This window comes from Gopherus evgoodei, chromosome 9 (assembly GCF_007399415.2).
Source record: "Gopherus evgoodei ecotype Sinaloan lineage chromosome 9, rGopEvg1_v1.p, whole genome shotgun sequence".
Classification (NCBI taxonomy): domain Eukaryota; kingdom Metazoa; phylum Chordata; order Testudines; family Testudinidae; genus Gopherus; species Gopherus evgoodei.
Window position 1 is genome coordinate 2,550,311 of NC_044330.1, and position 16,308 is coordinate 2,566,618.

Here is a 16,308-nt window from a genome sequence, read left to right on the forward strand (position 1 = left end):
CTCTTTTTGTCGGTCAGACCACAGGCCTCTTTTTCTTTTGTTTACAGGCACACTCAATGTGTCCCTTTTTGCCACAGTGTCGACACACCAGGTCCTTACACCAGCATTCTGATGCCTGGTGACCCGGCTTACCACAGTGGTAACATTCCTGACTGCACAGTTTTGTGGGTAGGTTCTTGTGACACTTTTTGCACCCTAGGGGATGCACCGACGTATTGCGCCTCCCTTGTAGCCAGTTCCATGGAGACAGCAATATCCACAGCCTTCTGTAAGGTAAGCTGAGCCTCTGTCAGCAGGCACTTCCGTGTAGCTTCACTGTACAGGCCACCCACTAGCCTGTCAGGCAGGGCATCATTTAACATCTCTTTAAATTCACAGTGTTCTGCTAGCGTTTTTTAAATTGCTACAAATTGTACAACTGTTTCATCTTCTTTTTGGTCTCTTTTATGGAACCTGTATCTTTCAGCAATTACCAGTGGTTCTGGGGGAAAATGGGACCCCAGGATTTCCACGATGTCACTGTAAGATTTAGTCTCAGGCTTAACAGGATGTAGTAAGCTGCGTACAGGGAGTAGGTTTTAGCCCTACAACACTTAAGAATATTGGCACCTGTCATGGTATCTTTCCCCAATCTGAACCTTAGAGTCCAAAAGTTGGGGTACCAGAATGAATTCCCCTAAGCTTAATTACCAGCTTAGATCTGATAGCTGCCACCAATCGGGACTTGGAGTGCCTGATACATTCTGGTCTCCCCAAAACCTTGCCCGGGGGACCCCCAGGACCCAGACCCCCTGGATCTTAACACAAGGAAAGTAAACTCTTTCCCTCACCTGTGCCTCTCCTAGGCTTTCCCTCCCTGGGTTGCCCTGGAAGATCACTGTGATTCAAACTCCTTGAATCACAACACAGAGAAATCAGGTTTGTTCCCCCTCCTCCTTCTCTTCCCCTCCGGGTGTTCCCTCCCTGGGCTCCTGGAGAGATAGACAGATTCAAGCTCCGTGAATCTAAAACAAAGGGATTCCACCCTTCTCCCCTCCCGTCCCCTTCCCTGGTAAGTACAGACTCAATTCCCTTGAGCCGCAACAAGGGGAAAAAATCAGACAGGTCTTAAAAGCAAAACTTTTAATAAAAAGAAAAAAAAAGTAAAAGGGGTCTCTGTAATTTAGATGATAAAAGTTACAGGGTCTTTCAGCTTATAGAAACTGGAGAAAAAGCCTCTTCCAGCAGAAATACAATTTAAAATACTTCCAGCCAAATACACATTAGAACTCTACCAGCCAGATACACATTTGCAAATAAAGAAAACCAATTAAAAAGACTAAACTGCCTTTCTACTTGCACTTACTACTTGAATAGAAAATTAGAGCCTGTAGTACGTCTGGTCACTCAGATCCCAGAGAGAACACGCTAAACCCAAAAACAGAAACAAAGGCTTCCCTCCACCGAGATTTTAAAGTATCTTGTCTCCTGATTGGTCCTCTGGTCAGGTGTTGCAGGTCACTGTTTGTTAACCCTTTACAGGTGAAAGAGACATTAACCCTTAGCTATCTGTTTATGACAATATCTTCTTCGCTTCTGTAATGTCATTTGCAATAACAAAAAGCTCAAAACGCTCAGTATACAGAGGCCATTGCACTATATTCTCATCAAAAGGTTCCAGTGGCCCAGGCAGAGCAGCCATGATTTTTAGTTTCACTTTCACAGTCAGTGCAAACAAGCAGTTTTTTTGTTTGTTTGTTCTTTACTTTGACCTCTACTTCCTTCTGTTACTGGGGCAGCACCGGAATCCCATCCATCGTCGCCACTTGTTATATCCTTGGGGGCAGCCGGTTTAGGAAGAAATCACTTGAGGCCAGACAGCAGACAGCTAACAAAACTACCATTTATTTATGCACACAGAGCTCACCTAACCTGCCGAAGCTGGCTGGGCTATCCCCTAATAATCTAACTCAGTTGTCATAGGAACAAAAACCATGATAACCAAATACACAACACCTTTCTCTCCGCTCCCGGTCACACACGGCCCATGTGTGACCCACACCCTGCCTGGGCATGGTGTTCTGCCCCCTCTGGGGCACCAAGACCACTTAGAGAGAGAAATGAGTCTGCTGCAGCCCGAGCTAACGGCTACATGGCTTTTAGCGCATGCAGTAACGGCTCGTGCCCTTAGCACCAGAGGTCCGCACTTCAATCCCGGATCAGCCCCACCTGTAATGCTGACAGGCTGTTAATGAGTTAGCTACAGCCTCAGCTAACTCTCTTTCTAAGTGCTCAGTGCCCCCAGACGGGACAGAGCCCCCCACCCTGACGATGTGTGGGTCACATGTGCACGCAGGGCCGGCGCTTCCATTTAGGTGACCTAGGTGGTCGCCTAGGGTGCCAGGATTTGGGGGGGTGGCATTTTGCCACCCTCGGCGGCAATTCGGCGGCGGGGGGTCCTGCCGCGCTCCGGGTCTTTGGCAGCAATTCTGTGGCGGGTCCTTCACTCGCTCCAGGACCCGCCGCTGAAGTGCCCCGAAGACCGGGAGTGCAGAAGGACCCCCCCCACCGCAGAATTGCCACCGACCGGAAGCATGGAAGGACCTCCGCCTAGGGCGCCAAAAACCCTGGCGCCGCTCCTGCGTGCACGGGAAGGAAGCTGGGAATGGCCCCACTGGCAAAGCTCAGAGCTGGAGGGAAAAGTCTCATCTTGCTTTCATAGCCGGTCCCAGCTCCAGCCCCGCCTCCATCCCAGACCGAGTCCCGTTTGCCCCCCCGGTAATGCTGCCGCAGGGACCCATTGATGCCCCCATTGTTGGGTGTTTTGTCATGGTGCCCCCATGCCTGGAACCAGGGCTGGCTCCAGGCCCCAGCGCGCCAAGCGCATGCTTGGGGCAGCATGCCTCGGGGGGCACTCTGCTGGTTGCCGGGAGGGTGACAGGCGGCTCCGGTGGACCTCCCGCAGGCGAGCAGAATGGCTTAGGGCAGCGAAATGGCTAGAGCCAGCCCTGCCTGGAATGCTTGTTCTGGCCCAGCCTGCCCACCCAACAGCCTCCTTCCGGTCCCTGCTAAAACTCGCTGCTACTGCCAGCCCACACCTGGAAAGGCTGAACAAGAAACACTCCCATCCCGGGCTCTGCCATCTCCGCGGGGCGGCTCTGTGCTTTCAGGTGCAGCCTGGAGACGGGCACACTCAGCATCCAGCGAGGTGACCCGAAGGAGCGAGGCCGAGCCCTTTCCGCGGGCAGGGAGCTCCCAGGGCTTTTACTGGAGCGTGCCAGACTGATACTGGGATTGCAATGCCTACAGCGAACCTCCACTTGGAGAATGACTAGCAAGTCTGTTTTCCACCTGGCTGGTCCGTGCTGTATCCAAGCCCTGCTGGCTGCGGCCCGGGGCCCTTCCTTCCACCACTCCCCAGGGAGTGTTTAGTTTGGGGTTGTTGTAAAGATACCGTGTAGGACCAGCCCCTGAATGTCCCCCCAACACACTGTACCCGTCTTGGCAAGAGGAGCAGAGCTGTGGACCATGGTCTCCATCCTGGAGCTTTCATGGATCTGTTCGATGCCACGGGCCCTGAAGGCTCAGGGCTCAGACCTCGCACTTGAGTCTGTTGGCCGGGAAGCGGGATAGGGAGCAGAGGGCGGGGGTGAGGTGCTGGTGGGGCAGAGCAGGGGGCCTGCCCTGTTCTGTACCAGTTGGAGTTTCCTGCACGTGGAAGGTTGGCCACGAGGCGATTTCCCCCAGGGTTATTTCATAAGGCTTTTTGCTGTGCACATCGTACTGTTACATGCACTGTCCCAGCGCAGGACCCAGTGACTCCACTGGAAGCAGTGACAGGGCACCAGGGGACGGTATCTAAGCTAGCTGATCAACTATCCTGTCCATGTGATCCCCCGAGTGCCCCCCGGGATTAAAAGGAGACGCAATACCGTGTGCACATGATCCAGTGCATTCACTCCAGGACAGCTCAGCTGTTCCTAATGTCACACTGGACAGACAAACGCTCCCTCCTTAGGGAGTCTGTGACACGACCGCCCATGCAGCGTGCTCTCTGCATTTGACTCAGGCGTGGGGAGTGGGGGCAGCTGTCCCAGCTGGCTGGGGTTGGGGGAGCTCTTTTCCTTGTTGAGGAGCTGGGAGTCAGAAGGCCTGGAAGGGAGAGGGTGACACTGGTTCAATACGTTCTGCCTCGGCCAAGGGGAGAGAAAGGGGATGGGGTTAATCCTTGGGGTGCTGACGTTCCATCCGCCCCTTCACCCCGTGATGGAACGATCGGGGGGAATTCTGGCAGGGGAACTGCACAGAATCTCCACCCCTGCAGCCACATGTTTGGTTCTTGGTTTTTTTTAATATCAGTTAACATTCTACTAGTGAAACGAGTCTGATACTCTCAGCTGACCGTGTCCAGCAGGCCTTTGTGGCCTGCGACAGGAGAGTGGGAACAGGTTCATTGTGGACACAGTGGGAAGCTGCGTGGGGGAAGCCGGCTTTGCACCCGGCATCCAGCTCACTCTGATGTGATCAGAGATTAAAGACAAACAGCTCGGAACGACACAAGTACAAAGCATCCAGCAGCTCAGGTCAGAGGATCGTGGGGCTGATAGGAGAGGGAGAACAATAATACTTTTTACAGTGTCATTTTGAAGGGGCACTGCTGACTAGTTCATTCAGTGGCACAGGACACTGCTGTGCTGTGTATTGTGGCATCAGTTCAGGTCTGAATTGCTGACAAGGCTTAGAGTGGGAAAGCGAGGGAATCCTCACTGCAATCAAGTGGGGAAACGTACAAATCCATGGAAACCCAGAACTCTCGAAATGTGCAAATACAGGCCTGGCAGCTCAGGGAGGCTGTGCCTGGATCCTGCAGGATCCTGAGTTCCCTCAGCTCCCTCTGGTTGCACTGGGCACTGAGTGTGCTCAGCGCCTTATGGAAGCTCTCTGAACTCTGCAGGATTGGGCTTTAGCATGTCTGAGAAAAAGTCTGATCATTGTCAAGAGGCAGCTATTGTGGAGCAGGTAAAACCGAGGTTTTATAACTGCCATGACATTCCGTTGGCAACAGTGCTTGTTTGCCAGAGCAGGTCCCTAACTCTGTTTGGTTTGGTTTTCCTTAGATAAGAAATATAAAGCTTCCGCCGCCATTTACATCCACTTCCCTCCTCAGTAGCTGCCCATTCTGAACGTACAGACAATGGCCATGTTCTTGACTGCACTGGCAGAACAATGCACTTTTCATCCACCCAGACCTTCACATAGCTTCCAAATACTCTCGTGGCTGATGGGCTTGGCCAGATTTACACCTTACGTGCCCCTAGGCACAGCAGGGCCGCCCAGAGGATTCCGGGGCCTGGGGCCGTTGGTGGCAGGCAGCTCCGGTGGACCTCCCGCAGGCGTGCCTGCGGAGGGTCCGCTGGTCACGTGGCTCCGATGGAGCATCCGCAGCCATGCCTGTGGGAGGTCCACCAGAGCCGCGGGGCCGGCAAGCGGCAGGGCGCCCCCCACATGGCGAAATGTCTAGAGCCGGCCCTGTTCGGCGATGGGGGGCCCTTCTGTTCCGGGACCCGCCGCTGAAGTGCCCTGAAGACCTGCGGCGGGGCCCCCTGCCGGCGAATTACCGCCAAAGCGGGACCTGCCGCCAAAGTGCAGCCCGCTCTTCGGCGGTAATTCGGTGGCGGGGGACCCCTGCCGCGGGTCTTTGGGGCACTTCGGCAGCGGGTCCCGGAACGGAAGGGCCCCCCACCGCCGAATTATCGCCGAAGACCGGGTTGCACTTCGGCGGCAGGTCCCGCTTTGGCGGTAATTCTTTGGCGGGGGTCCTTCCGCCCCGGAGCAGAAGGAATCCCCCGCTAGCGAAGACCGGGAGCGGAAGAAGCTCCAGGGTCCGGCCCCTCAAGAGTTTTCCGGGCCCCCCAGAGCGAGTGACGGACCCCGCTCCAGGGGCCCCAAAAAACTCTCGTGGGGGCCCCTGCGGAGCCCGGGGCCTGGGGCAAATTGCCCCTCTTGCCGCCCCCTCTGGGCGGCCCTGAGGCACAGCATCTTCAGTGCTCCCCCACCTACAGCTGGCCTTCCTGGTGCACACAGTTTTAGAGAGGCAGTCGCCGCTAGGCACGTTCCCACCGAGCCTAACTGGAAATCCGGCCCTGCTGATGAGATGCGAATGAATCAGCACATAAGAGTGTATGCGTGTGTGCACACACATGAGGGGGCAGCGTAATGGTTTTTAGAGTAATAGTAAATAATATTACAGCAGGAACAAAGGAGAGACTTAAATATTGCTCATCCCCTCTATAATCAACAGCAAACCCGAAGTTCAATGGAAGACCAGCAAATAGATCCTGATCAAAAACTCCTGGCGTAGTCAAGGAAACCCACTGACATGAGTGGAGAATCGTACAGAGCCAGCACCAGGCTGGGCTGACGTGGGGCCTGGGTGGTGGCTAGACCAGGTGGGAAGTATTTGTTGTTTGGCCTTGTGCGGGGTGAATTCCACCCAGTCTCGGCTCAGCTCGGCCGTGCCACCGAAGTTGGCGGGATCTCTAGTGTGAGTCAGGACTATATTGCTTCAACAAGGGTTTCTGGGGACATTTAGGAAGAACAGAGCATATTAGAGCATTCAGGAAGTACAGTGATTTATTATAAATTATTAGTGCTTAGGAAAGGGTTAGAAACACTTATTAGACTAGAACAGCAAAAAAAAAAATCAGATGGAATTAAAAAATGCCACTAATTCAAATGTTACTGGTGTTCATCCCGATCAAATGCAGCATTGATCACGAAGCTGGAGTCTGGCACGTATGGGTTCTGGCCCAGCGCATCCCTAGACTGGGACAAAGACGAATTCCTCCTTCTGGGGAATTCCAGTGACTTTTTCCTGTTCATTCTGTAAAGGAACGTTAACGAGAAGTAAAAAGCTGCACTCCTCACACGGCATGGCTTAACATGGTGCCTTCCATAGTCTGGCCCACTCCTGGCTGCTCTGGGTTTCAGGCATGATGTAAGTCAGGGGCAGGCAAACTTTTTGGCCTGAGGGCCGCATCAGGTTTCGTAATTTGTATGGAGGGCCTGTTAGGGGAGGGGGTCATGGCCCAGCCCCCACCTCCTATCTCCCCCCCCCACCCCAGGACTTCTGCTCCATCCAACCTCCCCTCCCCCCCCACCGTTCACTGACAGCCCCTCTGAGACCCCAGCCCCATCCACACACCCCAAGTCCCTGTCCTCTGGCTTCCCCTGGACCTCTGCTGCCACATCCAACCCCTCCTCTCATTCCTGACATCCACCCACCTCTTCTCCCTGTCCCCTGACTGCCCCCAGAACCCCTGCCCCAACTACCCCCCACCATCCCCATCCAACCCCCCACTTCCTGTTTCCTGACTGCCCCTGGATCCCCTGCCCCTGACGCCCCATCCAACCCCCGCCTTCCTGACTGCTCCCTGGGACCCCTGCCCCCATTCAACCCTGTTTCCCCCCTGACCACCACCCTGAACTCCCCTGCCCTCTATCCAAACCCCTCCCCCCACTCCCTGCCCCCTTACCGCGCTGCCTGGAGTACCGGTGGCTGGTGGCGCTACAGCCGCACTGCCCAGCTGGAGCCCAGCCATGCCACCGCCGTGACACAGCACAGAGACCGGGTCAGGCTGGGCTCTGCAGCTGTGCTGCCCAGGAGCTCACAGCCCCGCTGCCCAGAGCATCCTGCCGGCAGCGGGGTGAGCGGAGGCTGCAGGGGAGGGGGACAGCAGGTGGGGCCGGGGCGAGCGTCCCAGGGCAGGAGCTCAGGGGCCAGGCAGGACAGTCCTGCGGGCCGGAGTTTGCCCACCCCTGATGTAAGTAGTGTGACTGCTCTGACAGCTGACAAACCCTGAAGTGGGGGATATGCCCCTCAGCCCTGCTGAGCTGCAGCACAGCTGGGAAATGCCCTACCTTAACTTGGATCTGCACACAAGCAGGGAGACGATCAGAGCGAGGACGATGAGTCCTGCTAAAACTCCCACAATGATGTAGACCAGAGAGTTGTCAGATTCCGTTGACTTGTCTGAGTGAGAAATAGGAGCCTGGTTTAGTACACAGGAGAGGAGCGCAAGGAAAAATCGTGGAAATTCCATCTCAGCTCCATGATCCAAACAGCAAATGTGTCTGTCTGACTGACTGACATTGTGCAGATGGGCTTCTGGGATGCAAGCCTGGGAGAGATCCATGCCCACTGCCGCCCAGCACTGGGCTGGAGCATCTCTCCAGTGAGCTACCGGAGCTAACAGCTGTTCCCCACTTGGAGATCTAACTCCCTTCCCTCCAAACAGAGCTCCCACGTGTGCGCCACAGTAATCTGGCGCACACCCCTTCCGCAGCCACCGGGGCAGGGCGCTGCATAACCCTGCGCAGCAGCACAGGTGCCTGGGCATGACATGAACTGCTCCCTGGCAAGGAGACTCGGAGCCCCATCGCTGTGATGCCACCCAGAAGCAGGTGTGCCAAGGCCTCCCTGAAACCCAGCAGGGTGTGGTGCTGCGAGCCCAGCCAATGGCGATGAGCTGTTCTACTAAGCAGCCCTTCGGCTGGAACGCTTCCACCAAGCACTGCAGAGCATGCGTCCTGCTCCACGCAATGGCAGCCCTCACATTGACCTCCAGGGGACCATGACGCTGGGCCCAATCCTGCAGGCCCTTACACACGGGAGTACCCTAAAGGGCTTCAGTGGGACTACTGACATGAGCAAGGATTTGCAGGATTGGGCCCGTAGCCCAGTGTGGTTAAATCTAGTGCCCTAAAACATGTGGCCTCACTCCACTGACTTCGGCAGAACAACTCCTGATTTGCACAAGTGTAACTGAGAGTTGTGTGTCCTATCACGTGGCCTTTCTGTGACCTCTGGGCCACACTGCCCACACTCAGCGCACAAGGTTTTTGCTGCTGGAACACTTAACCTTTCCAATGACATTCACAATAGCTATTTTACCCTGTGTTTCAGCCTCACAGAGAGGCCCCTCGTATCCTTCAGGGCACACACAGCTGAAGTTGGAAGAGCTGTTGCTGTCCTCAGTACAAGTCCCACCATTCTCGCAAAGATTCTGCAGACACGGGCCAGCTGGAGAAGTGAGAGAGAAACAGGTCAGCATCTCAGAATTGCTGACCCTGGTGACGCTTTCTGCTGTAGGTTCCAGCAACCAGCCCTACTGGACCAGCCCTGTATTTTTAGGGCACTTCCCTTTGGTGCCTGCCATCCCATATCAGCTCATTTCAGGGTGCTCGTCCTGTGCGCCAGTCACAATGGTTTTTCTGTACAAGGCTGGTGCCCCTGTCCCCACACAGCGAGACAAGGTGGGGGAGGGGTTAGCTTTTACAGGTGAGAGAGACAAGCTTTGGGCCACACAGAGCTCTTCCTCAGGTCTTCTTCCCATATATGACCTCACCCACCTTGTCTCTCTTCTCTCCTGGGACCAGCACAGCTACAAGAACCCCACACAGTGACGCATTTCGCTGGTGGACGAACACTCAGCAAAGACTCACAGCACCGGAGACCAAGCAACGCGGTTAGTAATTGACTCACGTATGTAGCATCCGCGAGTGAAGTTAGCGATGGCGCAGATCTCGCTGCGTGTACACATTGCCCTGGTGCAGGCAACGCTGGAACTTGTTGTGCACTCACAAGTCTGAGAGCAGTCGTCAGTCACAAACGTTTCTCCAGCCTGGAAGAGAACAGCTACGGATTAAAGGCATCTAACCAAATCAGCCAGGACAATATGAAGGATGTACTCAATCCTGTTCCCAGTAAATCTATACCAAATGTCCTGTTCGCTTCAGTGGGAGAAGGAGCAGAAGTGGGCCCTGTGCAGCTGGGTAAGGTACGTGCAGAAAGCAAACCAGCAGCCTAGGATCCCCAGTAGCCTGGGAGCCCTTGACCTACTCCTAAGGACACAAGGAGAGCCCAAGGAAAAAGGGCCCCCAAGGGTTTGAGATTGAGTGATGGATCCTCACCCCAGCTCAGCACCCTGTGCAGCCAGGCAACGTCCAAGTAGAGCTTGGGACCAGAGATAGCAGCAGCTGCAGCCCGCTTTGCTCCTATCCAATGGGGGCTTATGGCCCGTAGCTCTGTGCCACGCCTCTGGCGAGCACCCGCCATGTTCCTGTGACCCGCACAGAGAGCTGGCTTGAATAGTGATCTGTTCCAGCTGAGTCCTTGTGCACATCAGAGCTACAGCATTTCAACTTCAAGCTTTGAAGCAGCTTCCAGGACGTCTAAGCCTGCCACAGAACTAGAGGGTTCACCTCAGTTCGCAGGGTCAGGCCCTATTTGCAGAAATCTTCATGCAGGGTCCAGTTCTGCAAGATTTTGAGCACATCCCATGTCAGCGCCAACTCACAGAATCGGGCCCACAGTGAGGGTACTAATTCAGACTTTCGTAACTGTTTTTTTACATCTCTGGAACCCCAGGGGGTAATCTTACCCTTGGATTCCTAGGGGTAATTATTCAGAACAACAATGGGGCAGAATGGACATGGACTTCACAAACAAGCACACGGGATCCCAAAGGACGCGCTCTCACTGCACTGCTCCGCATGCTGCCCGCAGACAGTGTGTCAGAGGAACCTGGAAGTGCTTGCAATCCCCTCTCTCAAGGGCCCAGAGTGTCAGGGCCTGACGTGCTGGTGCTGCTAGCCAAGAGCAGCAGGCTGACGGGAACGGGAAGGAATGGAAATCGCTAATGGGGAGAGTAATGCTTGATGCCAGGTGCTGATCACCCCTGGCGTTCCTCAAGCACTTCCTACCGTACCTTATAATATGTGTTGAGGAAGCTACAGCCACACTCCTTGTAGGGCACGCAGTCATAGCCACTGAGAACGTATCCAGGGAGGCATTCGCAGCCTTCGACACAGGGTGACTCGCACTCGGAGGAGGCTGCCAGGTTGCTGCAGGAATCGGGGCATGCAGTCATGCAGCTGCTGTACTTGCTGTTTGTGGGACACTGCATCTCTGCAAGAAAAATCAGGAGAATCAAATTATATCAGGGCATTATTAACACAGGGGGCATACGCTGAGTCTCGTGAAAATCCCCACTGTGCTTTCAGCTAGAGAAGGCGTCCTTCCTCCTCAGTCCTGAACCACTGCTATGTTTTATTTATATATTGCCTTTCCCACCCTAGAGGTGGCTGCATGAGGTAGGTGAAAATGATCCATATATGTTTTAGACGAAACGGCAAGCCCTGATTTCTGGGTCCTATAAAGGGCTCTTCTATTCTCACCACAAGGCGTCTGTGCTCTCCAGTTTTCCAGTGCGATCCCGTTCTCCTGACAGGCCAGCGCGTACTGCCCCAGGTGCCGACACAGCACAGCGTTGTTGTCAGCTTCCATACACAGGTCAAAGACACAGCCCCTGTGTGCAACATGAGAAAGCATTCATGCCAAATACAGCAGTTACTGCTTTCCCCTGGGGTTCCAGATGGGGCCCTTGCAAACAACTCCCTGGGCACGGCTGAGTAACATGCAAGAGGAAAAAATAGTGGGGTCTTGGGAAGATGAGGTCATTGGTTCTACAGTGGCTGCTGCTAATATGCAACATATGCACATACACCCACGCAAGAAACAGAGACGTGAGTATTTCAGAGAAGGGTTATTCCTTCAGCCTCTGTTCCTGTTGGGTGACCGAACTGTTTCAGATTGTTAATGGGAGACAAAGGATTTCCTAGTGCAGCTGTGTTTGAGAGAACACACTCATACACACACTCAGGACAGGTCTAAATGCTGCACTGGCCCAGTGAAGATGCAACTGTTCCGACGGGATAGGAGAGCCTCTCCCTTCAGCGTAGTTAATCCACCTCCAGGACAGGCAGTAGCAATGTCAACTTGAGACACTCTCCCATCAGTATTGCGCTGTCTACACGGGGGTTAGGTGGGTATAACGATGTTGCTCTGGGTGTGGATTTTTCACTCCCCAGTGATGTAGTTGTACTGATCTAAGTTTATAGTGTAGACCTGACCTCATAACACCCCCAAGACCCATCCCATATGCACTCACCATTAACATTGATCCAGAGGTCTAGTTTATTGATTATCTGATGGTCAGAAATTGGGACCCTGTCACCTGACCTCATAATCTTGAGCATTGACCTGATTTTCAGAGTTGTCTAATGCCTGTAATTTCCTCTGACTTCAGTGGCAGTGGGGGCAGATGCTAAACACCCCTACAAATCAGGCCCTGACTGAGAACACAGAGCAGACCACCCAGGGAAGTTCTAAGGTGCCGAGTGAGGAGTTTCATTATTCGTTAGCAAATGAATAGGGGGCCTGACTCCTTGAACTAAGGCCCCTTCACACCACTCCAGCAGCATAAAGTGGGTGTTAACTGTGTTTGCACATCGGGCATATGCAGTGTTGTGGTAGATGTGGGTCCCATGACATTTATGCGCTGACAGAAGGATCCCAACTGCAGGAGACTTGGCAGGCCTGTGTCCCTACCTGTGATGGGATGAATCAACAGGGTCCCCAGAGGTTTCAAGTGAGTTACCTGCAAACTGCAGGATGCTAGCGGAGGCCCGAAACATAACCGAGGAAGTTCTCATTGTAGCCAACAGGGCAAATGACTCTGCTGTTTGGGAGACGCCTGCGTGGTGCAGTCAAGAAGTGGCACTGACAGTTTCAGCCTTTTCGGCAGGAGCATAAAGGCTGCATTTTACAAGTCACTAAACATTACAGCTGGAATTTCCAAAGGGGCCTATGGGAGTTAGACACCCGAATCTCACTGCATTGTAATGGGAGTAGGGTTCCTAAATTCCTTTGGCTCCTTTGAAAAATCCATCTTGTATGCCATGTAGTTGTAGCCGTATTGGGCCCAGCGCACTAGAGACAAGGTGGGTGAGGTAGTATCTTTTACTGGCCCAATGTCTGCTAGTGAGAAAGACAAGCCCTTGAGCCATACAGAGCTGAAGAAGTGTGTGGCTCAGAAGCTTCTCTCTCTCACCAAATACGTTGGTCCAATAAAAAATATCTCCTGCCCCACCTTGTCTCTCAGAAATCCAGCCTGCGAGTGTAGGGGTTACCATGCAGATGTGTCTGAGCAAGGAAAGGGGAAGGCTCCCTTTCAGAGCTAGCTACAGTGCAAAGTCCTCATCCGACAGAGACACAAACACACCCTTTCAAAATGCTCAAGCAGAATCTTAGCTCCTGTTAGTGCAAAACTTGGGCCTGATCCTCCAAGATCCTGAGTCGCCCTCAATTTCCAAGGAATACACTGGCAGCACTTCCCAGGATCAGGCCCTGAATGATTATGGAATCTCTCTGAAAACATACGGAGAGAATACCTGGAGAACAGCGTGGGTGTCTCTAAGGTACTCACATCTGGAAGAACTCGACGGAGACATTGGACTGACACTTTCCAAAGGGACCTTTTGGATCGGTAAGAATCCCACACTTAGAAGTGGAGTTCACAAGGCTCAGCTCACTGGGATTGCAGCCACTGGTGAGCCCCGTGTTTAACTCGACATTGTCAAGCTCCTCGTCTGAAATGACTTCTCTCCTGCAATAAAGAACAGATTGGCTGACCATCCGTTTTCTTGGTATATCCAGCAGTCACCTGAATACGCTCTTGGTAGTACAGTGAGCTAGTGCAGTGCCATGGGCAGATCCGAGTTTAAGCAGGTAGACCTAGGATCCTGGCACCTGCGCTGAAGGAGATGGATGAACACAACATCAGAGGAGTATTATAGCGCCTCCCAGGATCTCACAGGTTCCTGGATTTTAAAGTCAGAAGTGACCATTACAGCCATCTAGTTCCGGGGTCGGCAACCTTTCAGACGTGATGTGCCAAATCTTCATTTATTCACTCTAATTTAAGGTTTCACGTGCCAGTAATCCATTTTCACATTTTTAGAAGGTCTCTTTCTATAAATCTATATTATATAACTAAACTATTGTTGTATGTAAAGTAAATAAGGTTTTTAAAATGTTTAAGAAGCTTCATTTAAAATTAAATTAAAATGCAGAGCTCCCTGGACTGGTGGCCAGGACCTGGGCAGTGTGAGTGCCACTGAAAATCAACTCGCATCCCACTTTCGGCACCCATGCCATAGGTTGCCTCCCCCTGATCTAGTTAGACCTCCTGCTTACAACAGGCCAGAGATTTCACCCAGCAACTCCTTCCTCCAGCCCACTAGATGCCTCTCAAGTGGTGGCCACAATGACACAGCTGAACTAGGACAACTGTATCTCAAAAGGTACCATCACTTTTCAATGCCAAGGTGCTAATGGACCATTGGCAGGTGCTTGAAGGCCAACCTGACTCTGTGTATCTGACTCCTGGGACACATTTGCATCACCCCTGGCCTATATATTGTTTGTTTATGTTCTACCAGACAGCCTGCTGCAACAAGCAATGCTCTAACTCATTCCATCTGCTCTTTGACTATCAGGGGAAAAAATCCTGTGGATCAGGGACTTAACGGTGGGTCAGCACCATCCACGTGGCTGGGAAGGGAGTCTAGCTAGGGAAGTGAGGAGGCGCAATGAATTAACACAATCTCCACAGCAGCCTCCTTTGGCAGAATCCCAGAGGGAGGGCAGATGCTGGCAATGGTGCCTGCCCTCCCTTGGGTCATCCTGCCCAACAGGCATGGAGGAGTAATTGACACTTTCCTGGAAAGACCTGAGAGTCCAGTTGGACACAGCGTCTGAGTCACCTCTCTGTTCCTCTGGGTGTATGGGGTTGACTCCTTGGAAGTCAATGGCATGAAACTGGACCAATGCAGTGATGCCTCAGGCCCATGCTCTCCACACCCAAGGGTGCTGTCACTTCCTTACCTTAGCAGTAAGCAGGACAAATACGTAAGTGGACCCAGAGAGGGAGAAGAAAGATCAGAGATGCACTACGCAGTGCATTGCCTCCTGGAACATTAACTAGGGTTTAATGAACTACCTTTCAGGAGCCAAGTCTGGTCTGTATTTATGTAGGGCCAGTACCTGCGCCGGGAGACTGTTCTTCTGACGGGGACTTTCCAGCTCTCCCCAAACACATCCACGTCCCGCACGCGAGTGCCATCCGGCTTGGTAAAGTCGTTCTTATACTTCCCATCAAAGTTGCCACACAAGCCTTCGACTTTGCTCTTGTAGGTGTTGGCCAGGGTTATATCTAATGGGGGCCAGAAGGAAAAGTGGATAGAAAGAAACCTGTAGCCACAAGTGCACAGGGGATATGGAATGGAATATCAGGCAGCCCCACAGCAGGAGCCGTTCCATAGGCTGCTGATATGGCAGGTGCCCTGTGCATGGGAGACAGACCTGCGTTCACAACTCCTGCAGGGCTAGGCCCACTTATACGGGCTACATAAAGGAAATCCCTGCTCGTTAATAATAATTACGTTTATTTATAGGGAACCTCCACCCAAGGGCTGCTACACATCCCACATACTTGTGTGCACATCCCATTTTCTCCCCCATACATCCTGCAGACTGACATGTACCCTCGACTCACCTCTCCGATACAGTCCACCTGCTCTGGAATGGTGCATCTACACTGCAATACAAGACCTGCAACATGGGCACGGCTTGCCCAGGTCAGCTGACTGAGGCTTGCAGGGCTTGGGCTGCCAGGCTAAAAATAGCAGAGCAGATGTTCGGGCTCGGGCTGGAGCCTGGGATCTGAGGCCCTGTGAGGAGGGAGGGTCTCAGAGCAGGGGCTTCAGCCTGAGCTCGAACATCTACACTGCTATTTTTAGCCCTGCACCCCAAGCCTCATGAGCCCAAGTCAGCTGACTCAGGCTCTGAAGCTCAGTGCCATGGGTTTTTTATTGCAGAGCAGATGTAACCTAAGGGATCTCCTGCCCTGCAAGGAGAATTCTATTGAATATCATTGAGTTCCTGGAAAACTAACCTTCCTTTCCTGCAGGACAGCTGGGATTTTAAGGCTTTGGGACTATGATTATGTGTATAAACACCCCACCAGAGACACACATTCCCTGAATGCCTCACTAAAATAATATCGTCTGATTCTGCTCTCCCTTACACCTGCTGCAAATCAGAAGTAAAGATATTCAAGTCAATGGAGTTATATTCCTGTAAAATGGGTGTAACGGAGAAGGACCTAGAGAACAATTAAGGAGAGCCTGCTGAGAAGGGGACAGGTAGTGATGGACCCACACTGCAGTCCTGTAGCTTGGGGCAGAGCACCAAAACTTCACTGGCGTTTTGGAAAATCAGCAAGGGGGCAGGTCCAACCTTTGTCCCATTGCTTTAATGAGCAAACTACAGTGAGTTTGCTTTTGCTAAACTTTCTCAGTCAGGTTTCGGTTTTGAATATACAAAACTAGGAAAAATCTGGATCCAGGTTCCATTCTACCCAAACC

The 16,308-nt window shown here is 52.9% G+C and overlaps 1 protein-coding gene across 1 annotated transcript in view; it reads right to left on the reverse strand.

The window, feature by feature from the left end:
- Window positions 1–6,594: 6,594 nt before the first annotated feature.
- LOC115657585 (IgGFc-binding protein-like) overlaps window positions 6,595–16,308 on the reverse strand; it is a 168,552-nt gene continuing 158,838 nt past the window's right edge. The window contains exons 83-90 of the mRNA XM_030575626.1: window positions 14,927–15,095; window positions 13,308–13,487; window positions 11,218–11,348; window positions 10,749–10,948; window positions 9,524–9,662; window positions 8,933–9,061; window positions 7,900–8,011; window positions 6,595–6,862 (exon numbers count right to left, since the gene is read on the reverse strand). Of these exons, the coding sequence (XP_030431486.1) occupies window positions 6,718–6,862; window positions 7,900–8,011; window positions 8,933–9,061; window positions 9,524–9,662; window positions 10,749–10,948; window positions 11,218–11,348; window positions 13,308–13,487; window positions 14,927–15,095 (1,205 nt within the window). The 3' untranslated portion in view covers window positions 6,595–6,717. The remainder of the gene's footprint in view (window positions 6,863–7,899; window positions 8,012–8,932; window positions 9,062–9,523; window positions 9,663–10,748; window positions 10,949–11,217; window positions 11,349–13,307; window positions 13,488–14,926; window positions 15,096–16,308) is intronic.